General features: G+C 47.4%; 1 protein-coding gene across 6 annotated transcripts in view; it reads left to right on the plus strand.

Annotated features, from left to right (window-relative positions):
- The window catches only part of LOC105901053 (protein furry homolog), a 71,961-nt gene that overhangs the window by 47,054 nt on the left and 9,907 nt on the right, over positions 1–15,000 (plus strand). For all 6 annotated transcript variants that reach the window (XM_031571800.2, XM_031571795.2, XM_031571796.2 and 3 more), the window contains exons 28-49: positions 261–371; positions 739–893; positions 1,222–1,321; positions 1,436–1,607; positions 2,045–2,298; positions 2,600–2,746; positions 3,168–3,336; positions 3,601–3,691; positions 3,891–3,973; positions 4,893–5,043; positions 5,713–5,816; positions 6,733–6,918; positions 8,033–8,231; positions 8,784–8,905; positions 9,437–9,624; positions 10,040–10,134; positions 10,382–11,058; positions 11,563–11,660; positions 12,102–12,278; positions 12,573–12,713; positions 12,984–13,163; positions 14,445–14,609. In XM_031571800.2, the coding sequence (XP_031427660.1) occupies positions 261–371; positions 739–893; positions 1,222–1,321; positions 1,436–1,607; positions 2,045–2,298; positions 2,600–2,746; positions 3,168–3,336; positions 3,601–3,691; positions 3,891–3,973; positions 4,893–5,043; positions 5,713–5,816; positions 6,733–6,918; positions 8,033–8,231; positions 8,784–8,905; positions 9,437–9,624; positions 10,040–10,134; positions 10,382–11,058; positions 11,563–11,660; positions 12,102–12,278; positions 12,573–12,713; positions 12,984–13,163; positions 14,445–14,609 (3,765 nt within the window). The remainder of the gene's footprint in view (positions 1–260; positions 372–738; positions 894–1,221; positions 1,322–1,435; positions 1,608–2,044; positions 2,299–2,599; positions 2,747–3,167; positions 3,337–3,600; positions 3,692–3,890; positions 3,974–4,892; positions 5,044–5,712; positions 5,817–6,732; positions 6,919–8,032; positions 8,232–8,783; positions 8,906–9,436; positions 9,625–10,039; positions 10,135–10,381; positions 11,059–11,562; positions 11,661–12,101; positions 12,279–12,572; positions 12,714–12,983; positions 13,164–14,444; positions 14,610–15,000) is intronic.

The following is a 15,000-nucleotide window of genomic DNA, read 5'->3' on the forward strand; positions in this document are numbered from 1 at the left end:
GTGTGTGTGTATGTGTGTGTGTGTGTGTGTGTGTGTGTGTGTGTGTCCCTTTCGGTGTTTTAAAAAAAAATGTCCCTTTCTAATGAGTGGTGTCAAATCTCTTTTCGACAAACAACTTTTGAGAAACATCTCAGGAGTATGTGGTTCCATGTGCAACCCCCATGTGACTTCATCTAATGAGTACATGGCATTTTATTTTCTATTACTGATTGCTTTGTACAGGACTGTATGAAACAGATTCTATTCTGTTCTCTTCACAGGCCATGTCTGCAGTGCTGTGCTGTGGTCCTGTTTTTGACAACGTTGGCCTCTCCTCCGATGGCTACCTCTATAAGTGGCTCGACAACATCCTGGGCTGTCACGACCTGCGGGTAAGACCTACTCAGCAACTGCCCCACGTCATGACTTCTGTTTTCATGAATTCCTGCTCCCTGTCACTGTGTCATGGCTTTGTTTCAACTTGCTAATGACCTGCGTCATTGCCGTGTCCTCCCTGTCATGGCTGCTGTTCGACCTTTGACCTCCTATAATTGCCTGCCGATTCTTTGGCTTTCTTTGACCTTGTCACCTTGTGAGATTGTGTCATTAGCTGAGGTGTGTTTTTCCATGTTCATTGTTTTGTCTGTGTTTGTGTGTGTGTGTGTGTGGTTGTTTGTGTGTTTGTCTGTGATTGTGATTGTGTGTGTGTGTGTGTGTGTGTGTGTGTGTGTGTGTGTGTGTGTGTGTGTGTAACACCAGGTGCATCGTCTGGGCTGTGAGGTGGTGGTCCTGCTCCTTGAGCTGAACCCAGACCAGGCGAACCTGTTCAACTGGGCCGTGGATCGCTGCTTCACCGGCGCCTACCAGCTGGCCTCAGGCTGCTTCAAGGCCATTGCCACCGTCTGTGGGAGCAGGTGAGGGGGACGGATCACTCAACACACTCTCTTTAGCGCAAACCAGTTATTAACTTACTATGCTTTCACCTGATGTTGCCTTTATGTGTGCCTTTGTATCACAAAACACTCCAACAGCAGTTTCCATGACAGATGCCTTTTAAAGAAAGTCACTTACCTTATTGCGCCTGTTTTTACCCATTTCACCTGCTGTTTTTCCTAGGTTACAAAACACTTTGAGCTGTTGCCTTGATAGATGCTGTCTAAACAAAGGGGACCGTTCTTAGGGTCATAAACACACATACATTTGAGAGGTCTCATTTTTGCTTGTTGGATGACTTGCTTTCAGAAATTACCCATGTGATATTGTCACCCTGCTGAACCTGGTGCTCTTCAAGGCGTCGGACACCAGCAGGGAGATTTACGAGATCTCCATGCAGCTGATGCAGGTAGGAGAGAGCACTTATACAGTGCCTTAGTGATACACTACAGTGATAACTGTATACAGATCCACAGAAGCGTGGTGTAAAGATCTGAATGGACGTGTTGTATTGACTGAACAGGTCCTGGAGGCCAAGCTGTGGGTTTACTCCAAGAAGATCACAGGGCAGAAGCCGGGGAATATCCTGTACGGCACTCACGGCCCCCTGCCCCCCCTCTACAGCGTCTCACTGTCCCAGCTCTCCAGTCAGCTGGCCAGCATGTACCCAGAGCTCACACTCCCCCTCTTCTCAGGTACTAGCCCACTGTGTGTGTGTGTGTGTGTGTGTGTGTGTGTGTGTGTGTGTGTGTGTGTGTGTGTCTGTGTGTGTGTCTGTGTGTGTGTGTGTGTGTGTGTGTGTGTGTGTGTGTGTGTTGACGTGTGGGTTTTCTGTATGTGTGTGAAATCTTATAAGATTCTCAGCAAGCTGTGGTCCACCGCACAGTAAATACGCACCCGGGTGTCAAAGCATGATGGTGCCACAGCTGCTTGGGTTCGGTAACTCCTCGCTGATCCAAATACTCCTCTCTCACTCTCTCTGTCTCTGTCTTTCTTTTACACACACACACACACACACACACACACACACACACACACACACACACACACACACACACACACACTCATGTTCACACACACAAACACTTTCACACACACTCATACTCACACACTCACTCTCACATGCACACAGAGGTGAGCCAGCGGTTCCCCACCACGCACCCCAACGGGAGGCAGATCATGCTGACCTACCTGCTCCCGTGGCTCAACAACATCGAGCTGGTGGACACAGGGCTGCCCCCCACCTCCAGCCCCTGCACCCCAGAGGAGGAGGCCCGCGGACGGGCCGGTGGCCTGGGCACCCCCCCTCGCCTCAAGGGTAACGGCTGGGGCTCCCTGCAGGCCACCTCTCTGGTGCTCAACAACCTCATGTACATGACTGCCAAGGTGAGCTGTGTATGTTGTGTACTCCTGTGGTTTCTCACTCCACTCAGAGTAGTTTAACAGCAGCGCATGGAACACTGTAAGGCTTGAAAACAACTAAATAAAGTCCACTGGCTGAGTGGTGTGGTTTGACTCTTTTTTTCTCTCTCTCTTTCTCTCTTTCTCTCTTGCTATCTCTCTGTCTCCCCCCTCTCTCTCTCTCTCTCTCTCTCTCTCTCTCTCTCTCTCTCTCTGTGTGTGTGTGTGTGTGTGTGTGTGTGTGTGTGTGTGTGTGTGTGTGTGTGTGTGTGTGTGTGTGTGTTAGTATGGGGATGAGGTTCCTGGGCCTGAGATGGAGAATGCATGGAACGCCCTGGTCACCAATGACAATTGGAGCAACAACCTCAGAACGACTCTGCAGTTCCTCATCAGCCTCTGTGGAGTCAGCAGCGACACAACACTACTGCCATATGTAAGCACACACACACACACACACACACACACACACACACACACATACACACACACGCACACACACACACATACACACACACATAGACACACACACACAAAAAGACACACTCACTTACTCAAACACACACACTCACACACACAAAGACACACTCACCTACTCATGCGCACACACACGCACAAAAAGACACACTCACCTACTCAAACACACACACACAAAAAGACACACTCACCTACTGAAACACACAAACACATACACACCCCCACACACACACACACACACACACACACACACACTTTCTGAGAATAAATCTGACTGAAATATCTAATTCTGTAACATTTTGGCACATTTGAAGGCTAACATTTGGCCTTTCGTATAAAGTGAGTAAAGCCTAGGCCCCTCTGTCCTTTTAATTCCTCAGATTAAGAAGGTGGTGATCTACCTCTGTCGGAACAACACCATCCAGACCATGGAGGAGCTGCTGTTTGAGCTGCAGCAGACCGACCCCGTCAACCCCGTGGTCCTGCACTGCGACAACGCCCCCTTCTACCGATTCGCCGCCAGCAACAAGACCTCCGTGGTCGCCTCTGGTGAGTCAGAAACCTGGTCCACACCATGGTCGCTTGTCCAGCCACGTGGGTGGTTGGGTTTCCAGAGGCTTAAATAATCAACTTGCTACAAGGTTTTAAAGTTCCAATTTTCAAAGACCCTTTCATGCACCCAAACGATGTGGTTTTGTTGTGTTAAATTAAACAAATGTTCTACACTAAACGTGGCTATTTTGTCTCTGCAGTATTAGTGACAATGAAGTGATGCTAGGGAATGGTGACCACCATGTTGGTTTTTGGTTCTAGGCACCACCTCAAGCACTAACACCTTGGTAGCGGGTCAGGATAACTTTCCGGACACAGACGAGGCTAAGATCGCCCGGGAGACCGAGGAGAGGTGGGTTCACAACGTTCATTTCTCTCTCTTCTGCTGCATTTGTGAGGAAGACTTAACTGACTTAATTGGAATATTTTGTAGCTTGCCTATGTTCGTTGTTGTGAATTTTGGTTTCGTAGGCATCATCCAGACTTGATCCATGGCTTTGTGAACTTTCTAGAATGTTCTTAAACTGGTGTGGGGTCTTGTGTTTGTCCAGGTTGAGTAATGTGGCGAGGGCCCATAACAGGCTGGAGTCCCGGTACAGTAACAGCTCTGGGGGCTCCTATGATGAAGAGAAGAGTGAGTATGAACTTACACCTCGGAAATTATTATTCCCTTCTACTTGTAATAGACGATGTCAAATCATAAAAAGCCTTATGACTGTGTGTGTGTGTGTGTGTGTGTTTGTGTTTGTTTGTTTGTGAATATGAGGTGTGTGTGTGTGTGTGGGTGTCTGTGTGCGTGTGAAAATATCTGTGAAAGGTGTGCCCTGTGCAGCCCTTACATTCACATGGGGAGCACAGAGTAGAGTTGTCTTTGTCATGTGTCCTGTCCCAAGAAGCCTTGTTTTGTGCAACACTATGTCCTGATACCTCACAGATAACACTACAAAAGCAGCTGCTACTGTCACACACTCAAACCCTTTTAGTCACTCGCTGTTCATTGAGTTGGACCAGATCTCCCAGAACAGCAGATCTCATGCTACCTGTGCCAAGATCCACAACAGGGATCACTTTACAGCGCACCACAGATGCGGAGGGAGGGGGGGTGGGGGGTAGGGGGGGGTATCTGGACAATGCATCTCTAAGATTCCACCGTCTATGAAGTGGAGGCATGTAACCGCGCTAGCATTCAGTCCGCATACCTGTCATGTCTGCTTTGGGTGGACTTCAGATCACCACCCCTCCTCGCTCCGTCCAGATAGCACTGACGTGATGATGGGATATAATTCCGAGGTGTGATTAGGCTTTGACGTCAGAGCTGGACGCTGCATCCTGACATCTCTGATGGATCATGGCACTAGCCAAGCCCAAGGTCATGGCTCTTATTTTCCCCAAACGTGTGCACTGATACATACACTGTATATTGTCGCTCCAATGAGGTTTTATCACTATATTATATGACACACAATGATATATTATCAGTGTGTTAGTCTGGATCCGTGTGTTCTGAGGTGACTGAACCAGGCCTAACTGGGAGTTTGTTACCCCTCTGGCAGACGAGCCGCTCCCTCCCTATGCCAGCTGGCTGATCGGCGTGCTGGAGAGCAACCGGCCGCAGCCGCTGCCCATGCCGGTGAACGGGGGCTGCTGGGCTCCGCTGGTGGACTACCTGCCAGAGACCATCACCCCACGAGGACCCCTGCACCGGTACATACACGCACGCACACACACACACACACACACAAACACACACACATACACACACACTATCATCCACAAACTCGTACACACTCAATCATATGCAGAATCTTACAAAAACTCTCTCTCACACACACACACACGTAGTCCTATGAAAATACTCATTTGAATTGGCAAACATACAACAATGCACTCACTGACACGCTCTGTGTTATTTTGTCTTGTGTTTACCACAGATGCCACAATGTTTTGCTATTCCCATGGAAACAAATATTTTTGCATGCTTCGTCATGGTTACGCTCTAGCCTAGGCCACGCGGGTGCATTTGAAGCACCAAACGTCACAAAGTCCAGGCAGCTGTAGTATGTGTTGTTCTAATCATCTGATGGAATGAAAGATATATCTATCATAAGTGGAACCTCATCTTAGTGTAGTGTGTGGCATGAATGTTATGACATCATCCAGCCATTTCCCATTTCTTTATAAATAGGCCATCTCTCCTCATGCATGATTTAACAGGATATTTCTCTGTTGAAGGGCAGCGGGTTGTGTAATGTATTTTTTTTAGAACTGACTAAAAAGTGTGTGTGTGTGTGTGTGTGTGTGTGTGTGTGTGTGTGTGTGTGTGTGTGTGTGTGTGTGTGTGTGTGTGTGTGTGTGTGTGTGTGTGTGTTACAGGTGCAACATTGCAGTGATATTCATGACAGAGATGGTGGTGGATCACAGTGTGAGGGAAGACTGGGCCCTGCACTTACCCCTCCTGCTTCATGCACTCTTTCTGGGTATGTCTCTCTCTCTCTCTCTCTCTCTCCCTATATAGATTAGGGTATTCAATGTGCTTTACATAACTAAAAGTGAAAGGAACATCCAAATAAAACATAAAGACACACAGTCACAATATATATGTATATATATATATATAATTTAAAAAAGAATATATGGTATTTTTGAGTGGGCTGGTTGTCTTTTTCCACATAAAGAGGTGTGGTGTGATTTTACACTGATATTATCTGTTTCTATTTTCTATTATCTGTTATCTGTGATCATCTGTTCAAAGAGTGTGTGTGTGTGTGTGTGTGTGTACTGTGGTGCTGGCCCTGTAAGAAAGCTGTGAAGTCTGAGACAGTGCACCACCACATTCCCCTGGCTAATTGAGGCTTAGGACCCGGTCCAGCCGAGGAACACAGGGCGGTAATGCCAGAAATGTAAAAAATGTGTCTGCCGTGAAAAAAATAAATCAAACTTGAGTCAGAGGAGAGGGTGGGGGGAAGAAGGGAGGAGGAGAGGAGATGATGTGCGGCCTACGGCCTGTCTTATCTCTGCTGGGAGCCAATCACCCTGGGGTAACCTCTGAGGAGAGTCAGTCTTAGTCGGGCGTGTTCACGGTAAACATGCTTTCTGAGGCCCTGCAGAGCTGTGGTGTGTCTTTGGCTCTAACTGCGGGTAGGATCTGTCGCCATGCCGGTGAGCCTCTTGCTGAGGTGGCACGGTGTGGTTTTATAGTGTTGAAAAGAGTTGTTCTCAAGGCCACTTCAGCTTGTTTACTGCCCTGGGAAACAGTGTGGTATGGAGACGGAAATATATTTGCATTGGTGTGTGTGTGTATTTTGTTAATTCCTCCCCTGTGTCATTGGTAGCATAATCAATCTTGGAGTGGGCTTGAGTAATTGCTTTATGTGTGTATGTTGTGTGGATAAGGTCTGGATCACTACCGCCCCGAGGTGTTTGAGCACAGCAAGCGACTACTGCTGCACCTCCTCATCGCCCTGTCCTGCAACAACAACTTCCAGGTCATCGCCTCCGTCCTGCTTCTCACCCGCGAGATCAGCGACAACAAGACCCTCACCGTCAAGTCCAGCTATCAGCCTGAGTACCACTACACTGGTGAGGAGACACTCTAGAGCCTTCTAGAACACTTCTCACCATTGAGCTCGCCTAGATCCAGTTAGACAACAACATGGTATCTTTACAGTAAATTTATAAACCCTGGATCCCAAGCTAAAATATTTCTACACTTGTCTGAATGTGTGCCGGTGTAATCAGGTGACTGCTACTAACACAGCATTCTTCTGTGAACTTCATTGCTGAGGTAATGATGCTTTAGGGGTGTTTAGTTTTATTGCACCACGGATAAAGGTGCCAGAGCCTTAGGGCTACCACACCAAGATTGTGTGTGATGCTAAACCCAAGGTGAGATTCCGGACGTTTCCGTAAAGGGGACAAATCACAAACCCCGCAGAATTCCCCGAACGTTGCCGTCAGCTTTCAAGAGCAACTTTTATTCTTGTGACAAACAAACGTCCCATGAAGGAATGGGTCACGTCTGGCATTTTGAATAGACTCAGAGGCACCATTGTGGCATTGCTATTTGATACGGCTTGGAAGGGCTAATCCTTTTTTGATGATCCATTTCCTTCTCAGCAAATCAGTGGTTTACATTCTATGCACGCAATGAAAGCTGCCTGCTGATAACACCTGTGTTTCATGCCAGGTGTAATTGGCTTGCATTCATATGCCGTAATTTATCACAACACAATTAGTTTGAAGTGTGCGATACTGAAGTTGCTCTGTGTATGTGTGTATGTCATGGTAGGCTATTCGTTTGCTCCATGGAGATCTCCACTACGGTGACTCCTCTGTCTTCCTAATGCAGGGTCTACCTTTGGTGTCTGCTGTTCAAATGAGTCCACTAGTGAGAAATAAGTGAATGCGTGCCAGCACAGATCCCCTGTGACCTGAGTCCACTAGTGAGAAATAAGTGAATGCGTGCCAGCACAGATCCCCTGTGACCAGAACCGTCCAAAACTGTACTAGTCTTACTGATGCCTTCCCACACTCATCGCGGACTGTCAATAGACAAGCAGCGTGCTGAGAAGCCACTGAAACCCCACGTGTCCGAGTACTGAAGTGTGCCGATGCTGAAGCCTTCTTGTTGTCTTCTTTTCCTTTCCTCATCTTCTCCTCTTCCTCTGCGCTCTGTCTCTTCTTCCTGCGCTAGGGGGCTTTGACTTCCTGCGGGAGAGTCCGTCTCCCGTGGCGGACTCGGGCCTCAGCTCGTCCTCCACCTCGTCCAGTGTGAGCCTGGGGGGCAGCGTGGGCAACCTGCCGCAGATCAGTGCGGATCTGGAAGAGCTGGACGACTCCTCCATCGACACGGACGAGAAGACAAACAAGCTCATCGAGTTCCTCACTACCAGGTGGGCGGAAATAGCAACATCGAGTTTTAGATTTGTGTAGGAAAGGCTAACCACATTTAGGCCAACCATGTAAACAAACCATAAACAAAAAACTAAAACAAATTCAGAGAAGAATGTTATCCAACAGAATTACAGTGAGTAAAACTCTCCAGTTCCAAACTGGTACTCTTTAGGTGAGCAAATACTCATTCGTTGGCATACAGCTCCCCCTAGTGGCTAAAATAGACATTATTTGTATCTTCATGTGTCAGAGAGAATGAGAAACAAGTTTACACGTTTATAAAGCTTTCAAATATTTGAAGCTATTACACCTTTATATGGCAGCAGAGCCTGTGTGACTGCTATTAAGAGTATGCTTGAGCTGTATGTGTGATAGTTGTGTGTATGACACAAAACAAATAAGTTTGAGTAGGCTCGTGTGTGTGTGTATGGCAGTTTAAAATCCCAAGGAGAGAGATAGCGAGGTGTGTTTGTGGTGAGTTAATGGCCGTGTGGCTATGGTTGGTGGTGGGGGTGGCACAGTGCCTGGAGTACTGTCCTTTCGTTGCTCAGGGCGTTCGGGCCGCTGTGGTGCCATGAGGACATCACGCCCAAGAACCCCAACTCCAAGAGCGCCGAGCAGCTGTCCAACTTCCTGCGCCACATCATGTCCGTCTTCAAGGAGTCCAAGTCAGGTAGGGCCTTTGACAGAGAAGTCAAATAAAACACACAAATAAAATGCACACTAACAACAGAAGACCCTAATACATTAACTGAACACAAAATCTGTTTTCTAACTTCATTTGCACAGCTATGGGTTATTTTCCTGCTGGTGTAGGTCTTTTACTGTAAATACCTTATACATCTTCTTCATATATTGACAAGGTAGTGTTGCTATGTTTCTATGTCTAAGGCTAAGGCTTCAGGGAGGGCATATTTAAGTACTAGTTAGTTGCACTTACACCGACATGTAAATAAGGCCAAGGCATAGGCTTTTCTATTTTATTTCTATTCTTTAATATTTAGTGAATTCATAGTCCAGGTAGGCTATTCAATGCATCAACAGGTATTGGCATTGCATCTAGCAGCTGAACTACAGGGACTCACTTCTCACACACTTCTCACACACAAATATCCTCATTTCTGATCACAGTGATATACAGTATATATATATATATATATATATATATATGTTTGTGTGTAACTGTTTGTTTGTTGTGTCTCAGACTTCCACCTGGAGCAGCAGCTGAGTGACGTGGCACTGCAGACGGCGCTGTGCAGCTCATCTCGCCACTACGCTGGACGCTCCTTCCAGATCTTCAGGGCCCTGCGGCAGCCGCTGTCTCACCACGCGGTCTCCGACATCCTGTCACGCCTGGTGGAGGTGGTGGGGGAACACGGGGACGAGGTGCAGGTGTGTGTGCGTGCGTGTGTGTGTGTGTGTGTGTGTGTGTGTGTGTGTGTGAGAGAGAGAGAGCTAGCCCATATCCGATGGAAGAGAGAGAGGAAGTGGTAAATGTTGTTTAGTATGGTGGCCATAAGCTTTGCCTAAAGCCTATTCAATGAGTCATTTGTACTTCCTGGATCAACTAGCTAACAAGCTCCAGATGGCTGCCAACACACTATTGGAAAGTACCACAGTTACCACCAAACTGGTATTCTCAGTTACCACCCAACTTAACTGAGAATAACCCTGAGTATCCATCTCTGCTTTCCCCCTTACAGTCCACTGATCTGGCCTCTGTGTTAGTCTGTGCTTCTGTATGTGTTCCTATGGGGGTGTCTGTTTCCAATGTTTCTCATGTCTCATGTGTCTATGGCTCTCTCAGGGCTATGTGATGGAGGTGCTGCTCACACTAGAGTCTGTGGTGGATAACCTAGCCGAGTGCCTGAAGAACAGTGATCTGATGGCAGCTTTAACCAGGTGAGACTCACACCCATACACTGGGCCTGTGGAGACAGCCGCATATCCATCCCCAGTATCATTTCTGTGTGTGTCTATGTATGTTATAGCTAGAAATGCTATAGATATCTATACATTGTGTCTGAATGGTCTCAACTGTGTGTGCATCTCTCGGTTTAGGTGTGTGCATTTACCTGTTCCTACGTGGATGTGTGTGTGTTTTCACACTGTATATGTGTTTGTTTATTTGTGAACGTGTCTCTCCCAGGGCCTCGTCTCCTGACTTCCTGGTGAGCGGAAAGCTTAACTCCAACAGGAAGAGCACGGGCCAGCTGAACCTGCCGCACGGCGCAGACGCCAGCGCGGCCGATCGCAGCCGGCACCAGCGCAGCTACTCCGTGCCCAAGAAGTTTGGCGCTGAGAACGGCAGCGCCGGAGGTGGCGGCGTGCACCCCCCCGGCGCCCGCTCCCCCTCAGACAACCCCCCGCGCAGCGCCACGCTGGACCGCATCCAGGCGTGCACCCAGCCGGGCGTCAACTCGCGCGGCTCGCCCCGCAGCTGCTGCTCCTCGGCCTCCTCCACCCGCGGCGACTCCTCCGGCCTGCCCATCAGCGACCCCAACCACGCCGGGCACCCGGCCTCGTTGCTCGCCACCACCTTTTGGGTGGCCGTGTCGCTCATGGAGTCCGACTTTGAGTTTGAGTACCAGATGGCGCTGCGGCTGGTGCACAAGCTGCTGGCGCGCGTGCCGCTGGACCGGCCCGAGAACCGCGAGCGGCTGGAGAAGCTGCAGGCACAGCTGCGCTGGAGCGGCTTCGCCGGCCTGCAGCAGCTGCTGCTCAAGGGGTTCACCTCGCCGGCCACCTGCGACCTCACGCTGCAGCTCTTCTGCCAGCTCACGCCCGTGTCCCGCGTCACCGTGGTGGACACCTCGCAGGCCATAGGTGGGCAGCCTGGAGCCCTAGACCACATGAGCAGCAGCAGTAGTGCAATAGTGGTTTCCTCTGTGCCTTTAGACATATCTTTGACCTTCACCTTTAAACATATCTTTGACCTTCACCTTTAGACATATCTTTGACCTTCACCTTTAAACATATCTTTGACCTTCACCTTTAGACATATCTTTGACCTTCACCTTGAAGCATATCTTTGACCTTCACCTTTAAGCATATCTTTGACCTTCACCTTTAGACATATCTTTGACCTTCACCTTTAGACATATTTTTGACCTTCACCTTTAAACATATCTTTGACATTAAGTTTTAAACACAAAAACATTTGGAAAAATTCATAAAAACTCAGTTTGCGGTATGACATTAGTCTTTTGCAGTTTTGAGTAATAACGTTTTTAATGATTATTGGCTATTTGTGGCAGCTTATATAACTGGATAATTATTCTCTCCCTCCCTTCCTCTCTCCCTCTCTCTCTCACACACACACACACGCAGGTTTCCCTTTGAACGTGCTCTGTCTGCTTCCCCACCTCGTCCAGCACTTTGACAGCCCGACCCAGTTCTGCAAGGAGAGTGCAGAGAGGATAGCGCAGGTGCGTCACTCAACCACCAGCCACCAACTCTGTTTCTGTTTTACACTAGCTCAGTTAGTTACACCACTATTGTGTACATTTACAGTAGTAGCTTGATCGTGCTCTGCAAATCATAAATCATACATCATTAATATAAGCATTAACAATAACAACAGGAGCCCCACTGTGAAATGCATATGCAGGGAGAACATGGAATACATGGTTGTTTGTATGAGTGTGTATGGGGAAATCATCTAATAAGAGTGTGACAAAGTCCAGTGCCAAAAGAACACATGGATTGATGAAGGTGTTCACCAAAGATAAAAACATGTGGTGCCAGAGTAAATGTTACAGAGTTAATGTGTGTGTGTGTGTGTGTGTGTGTGTGTGTGTGTGTGTGTGTGTGTGTGTCTTTGTGTGTCTTTGTGTGTCTTTGTGTGTCTTTGTGTGTGTGTGCATCAGGTGTGTTTGGCGGAGAAGGAGAAGAACACTAAACTCTCCCACCTGGCTCACGTGATGACGCTTTACAAGACCCGCTCGTACACCCGAGACCCTTTCTCCTGGGTCAGTGTGGTGTGCCGATACCTGTACGAGGCTTTTGCCGACATCACACTCAACATGGTCACCTACATGGCAGAGGTAAAGCCAATCTGTGCTTCTTAACACAGCAATGCTTCGACCATGTGTTTAATACATGATGGGGGATGCGGTATCTCATGAATGCTTCTCTATGGATTGAACTGTGGCATGAATAATTATTCATACCGTAGATTCTGTTGCCTTGCAAAGCCACAAAAGGCAGATATTCTGTGATTAATCTGTGATCTAATCTGTGATTAGCTTTTTCTCACTGAATTGTTTTTGAGAATCGGAGGCTGGTTGGCTATGACTTTGTGTCACTCATTCCATTTGCTTCTTTTTTTCCCATCACAGTTACTGGACAAGGGGCTTCCCAGCATGCAACAGCCACTCTTGCAGATCATCTACAGTCTGCTAAGCCATATGGATCTGGCCATTATCCAGGTTAAGCCTTTCAATGTCGAGGTACTCAAGACCATCGAAAAGTTTGTTCAGGTAAGCACCTAGCAAATGTTACACATAGTCTAATCAGTTATATTAAGTGCATTCAATACTTATATTCAGTGAATTAAGTGCCATATAACTGATTATTTATGTATGTATGTATGTATGTATTTATGTATGTATGTATGTACCCTGTATGTGTGTGAGTTTGTATGCATTACTTTCGTTCAATGATTTTATGTCGATAAAATGGTTGCTATCACATTAGTCATATTTAAATCATGTCTTTCATTTGTGTGTGTGTCTGTGTGTCTGTCTCAGACGGTGCATTGGAAAGAATCTCTGAACATTCTGAAGCTGGTGGTGTCTCGTTCAGCCAGCCTGGTCCTCCCGTCGTGTAACCACGGCGACCTCTCCCACCTGGAGGTCAGCCGCATATGGGATGGCTCCTCCAAAGCTCTGCCGGGGAAAACCCTGGACTTCCACTTTGACATTTCAGAGGTAGGAGTCCTTCCAACAAGTGTGTTTTTCCTTTCTCTATCGTCACCTATTTCTATCTCTCTCTCTTTCTCTCTTTATTTAATTCTCTCTCTATATATTTCTTTCTCTCTCACCCTGTCTTTCCATCTTGAGTTCTCTCTGTCTGTGAATATCTTCTGCATTTTACCTTCTGTTCTGTGCCAGTTTTAAAGTCTGACGCATCTCTGTGTGTCTGACGTATCTCACACACCTAAGATAGAAATACACTAAGTGAACAAGGAGCATTAATACCCAAGACTCGCCATTTTCCGAATCTCAGCCCTGGGCACCTGTGGTGTGATAGGAAACTGTAGGCTGATGGTAATGACTGCCAGATTTAGATTTAGAATGTGAGAAACGAGAATAGCAGTGGCTTTCGGAAGGAGAGGGAGGAATCATATGGCCAGAGAGACAAATCTAACATGCTCAATAGAGACGAGAAGAGGACTGTCATCAGATGAGAGTAGAGCTTAACCTCATCCGACCTCTCGTATATCGCCACTTATCAGTTAACTTATTAATGTAATTAGAATCAAAAACACCTGTAGAGCTATTTCTATTCACTGGAGGGTTAAACGTAATTGTTTTGAAAATGTTTCCATTCTTTTGTATTGGACCTTAATTTAGATTATGTTGATTCAACTTGATTGTTGTCGTTATTAAACTGTGCCATTGAGCGCCAGGTTTAATTTCCGAGGGCTTACTGAATTTTTTAAGAAAAACCTGTTGAAAAGTCTCATGTTTTTAGCCATGCAGCTTTTAATACACTTTTTCATTTCCCGTGATCAGATTTTCCATTAAGCTCACCAGAAGTGATGTCACAGTCCAGATAGGCTCGCCCTGATCTCAAATCAGTACTTGTGATGCACACTCAAAAAACCCTGGAGTCCTTTTCCTTCCTTCCCATTGAGTAATCACCCCTTTGCCTGGCTGCCGCTGAGTGATAAAAGACCAGAGAGATCCTGTGCTGATGTAGACTGTGCCGAGGCCGATAAGCCGTGCTGTAATTAGCCTGTTTTTTCCACATTGAGAGAGCGAGAGAAAGAGGGGGGAGAGAGAAAGGGGGAGAGAAAGAGGCTGAGCTGTAAAACAACAGGAACAATGGGTGGATGTGATGTGACACACTCTTTAATATGTGGGTAGGACGACGCTAGCAGGCACTGCTAACATCTGGTAGGTGTCTGTATGTGTCCGAACATAATTCCGAGACTTACTTAAGGGGGTTTTAGCTCTCATGCTAACGTGTTCTGCTGTGTTCTCCAGACACCGGTGATCGGCCGCAGGTATGATGACCTGCAGGGCTCGGCGGGCCGCGACGGGAAGGCCAGGGCCATTGCGGTGACGCGCAGCACCTCCTCCACCTCCTCGGGCTCCAACTCCAACAACGTGCTGGTGCCCGTCAGCTGGAAGAGGCCCCAGTCCTCACAGGTGATACTCCACTTCTGACCGAGCCTGGTCCTTATTGCACTGGTTAGAGTTTGAAATACCCACAGTGCACTTTAAGTTTCTGTACTCTGTGTGTGTGTGTGTGTGTGTGTGTGTGTGGATGTGGATGTGGATGTGTGATACACGTACACATTTAAGTATGTATTTGGGTTCAGATGTTTGTCTCTCTCTGTCTCTCTAGCTCTGTGTGTGTGTCTGTGTCTGTCTGTCTGTGAGTGTGTGTCTCTCTGTCTGTCTGTCTTTGTGTCTGTGTGTCTGTGTGTGTGTCTGTGTCTCTGTCTGTGTCTGTCTGTGTGTCTGCCGGTCTGTCTGTCTGTCTGTCTGTCTGTCTGTCTGTGTGTGTGTGTGTGTGTGTGTGTGTGTGTGTGTGTGT

The sequence above is a fragment of the Clupea harengus genome, chromosome 8, assembly GCF_900700415.2.
Source record: "Clupea harengus chromosome 8, Ch_v2.0.2, whole genome shotgun sequence".
Taxonomy (NCBI): Eukaryota; Metazoa; Chordata; class Actinopteri; order Clupeiformes; family Clupeidae; genus Clupea; species Clupea harengus.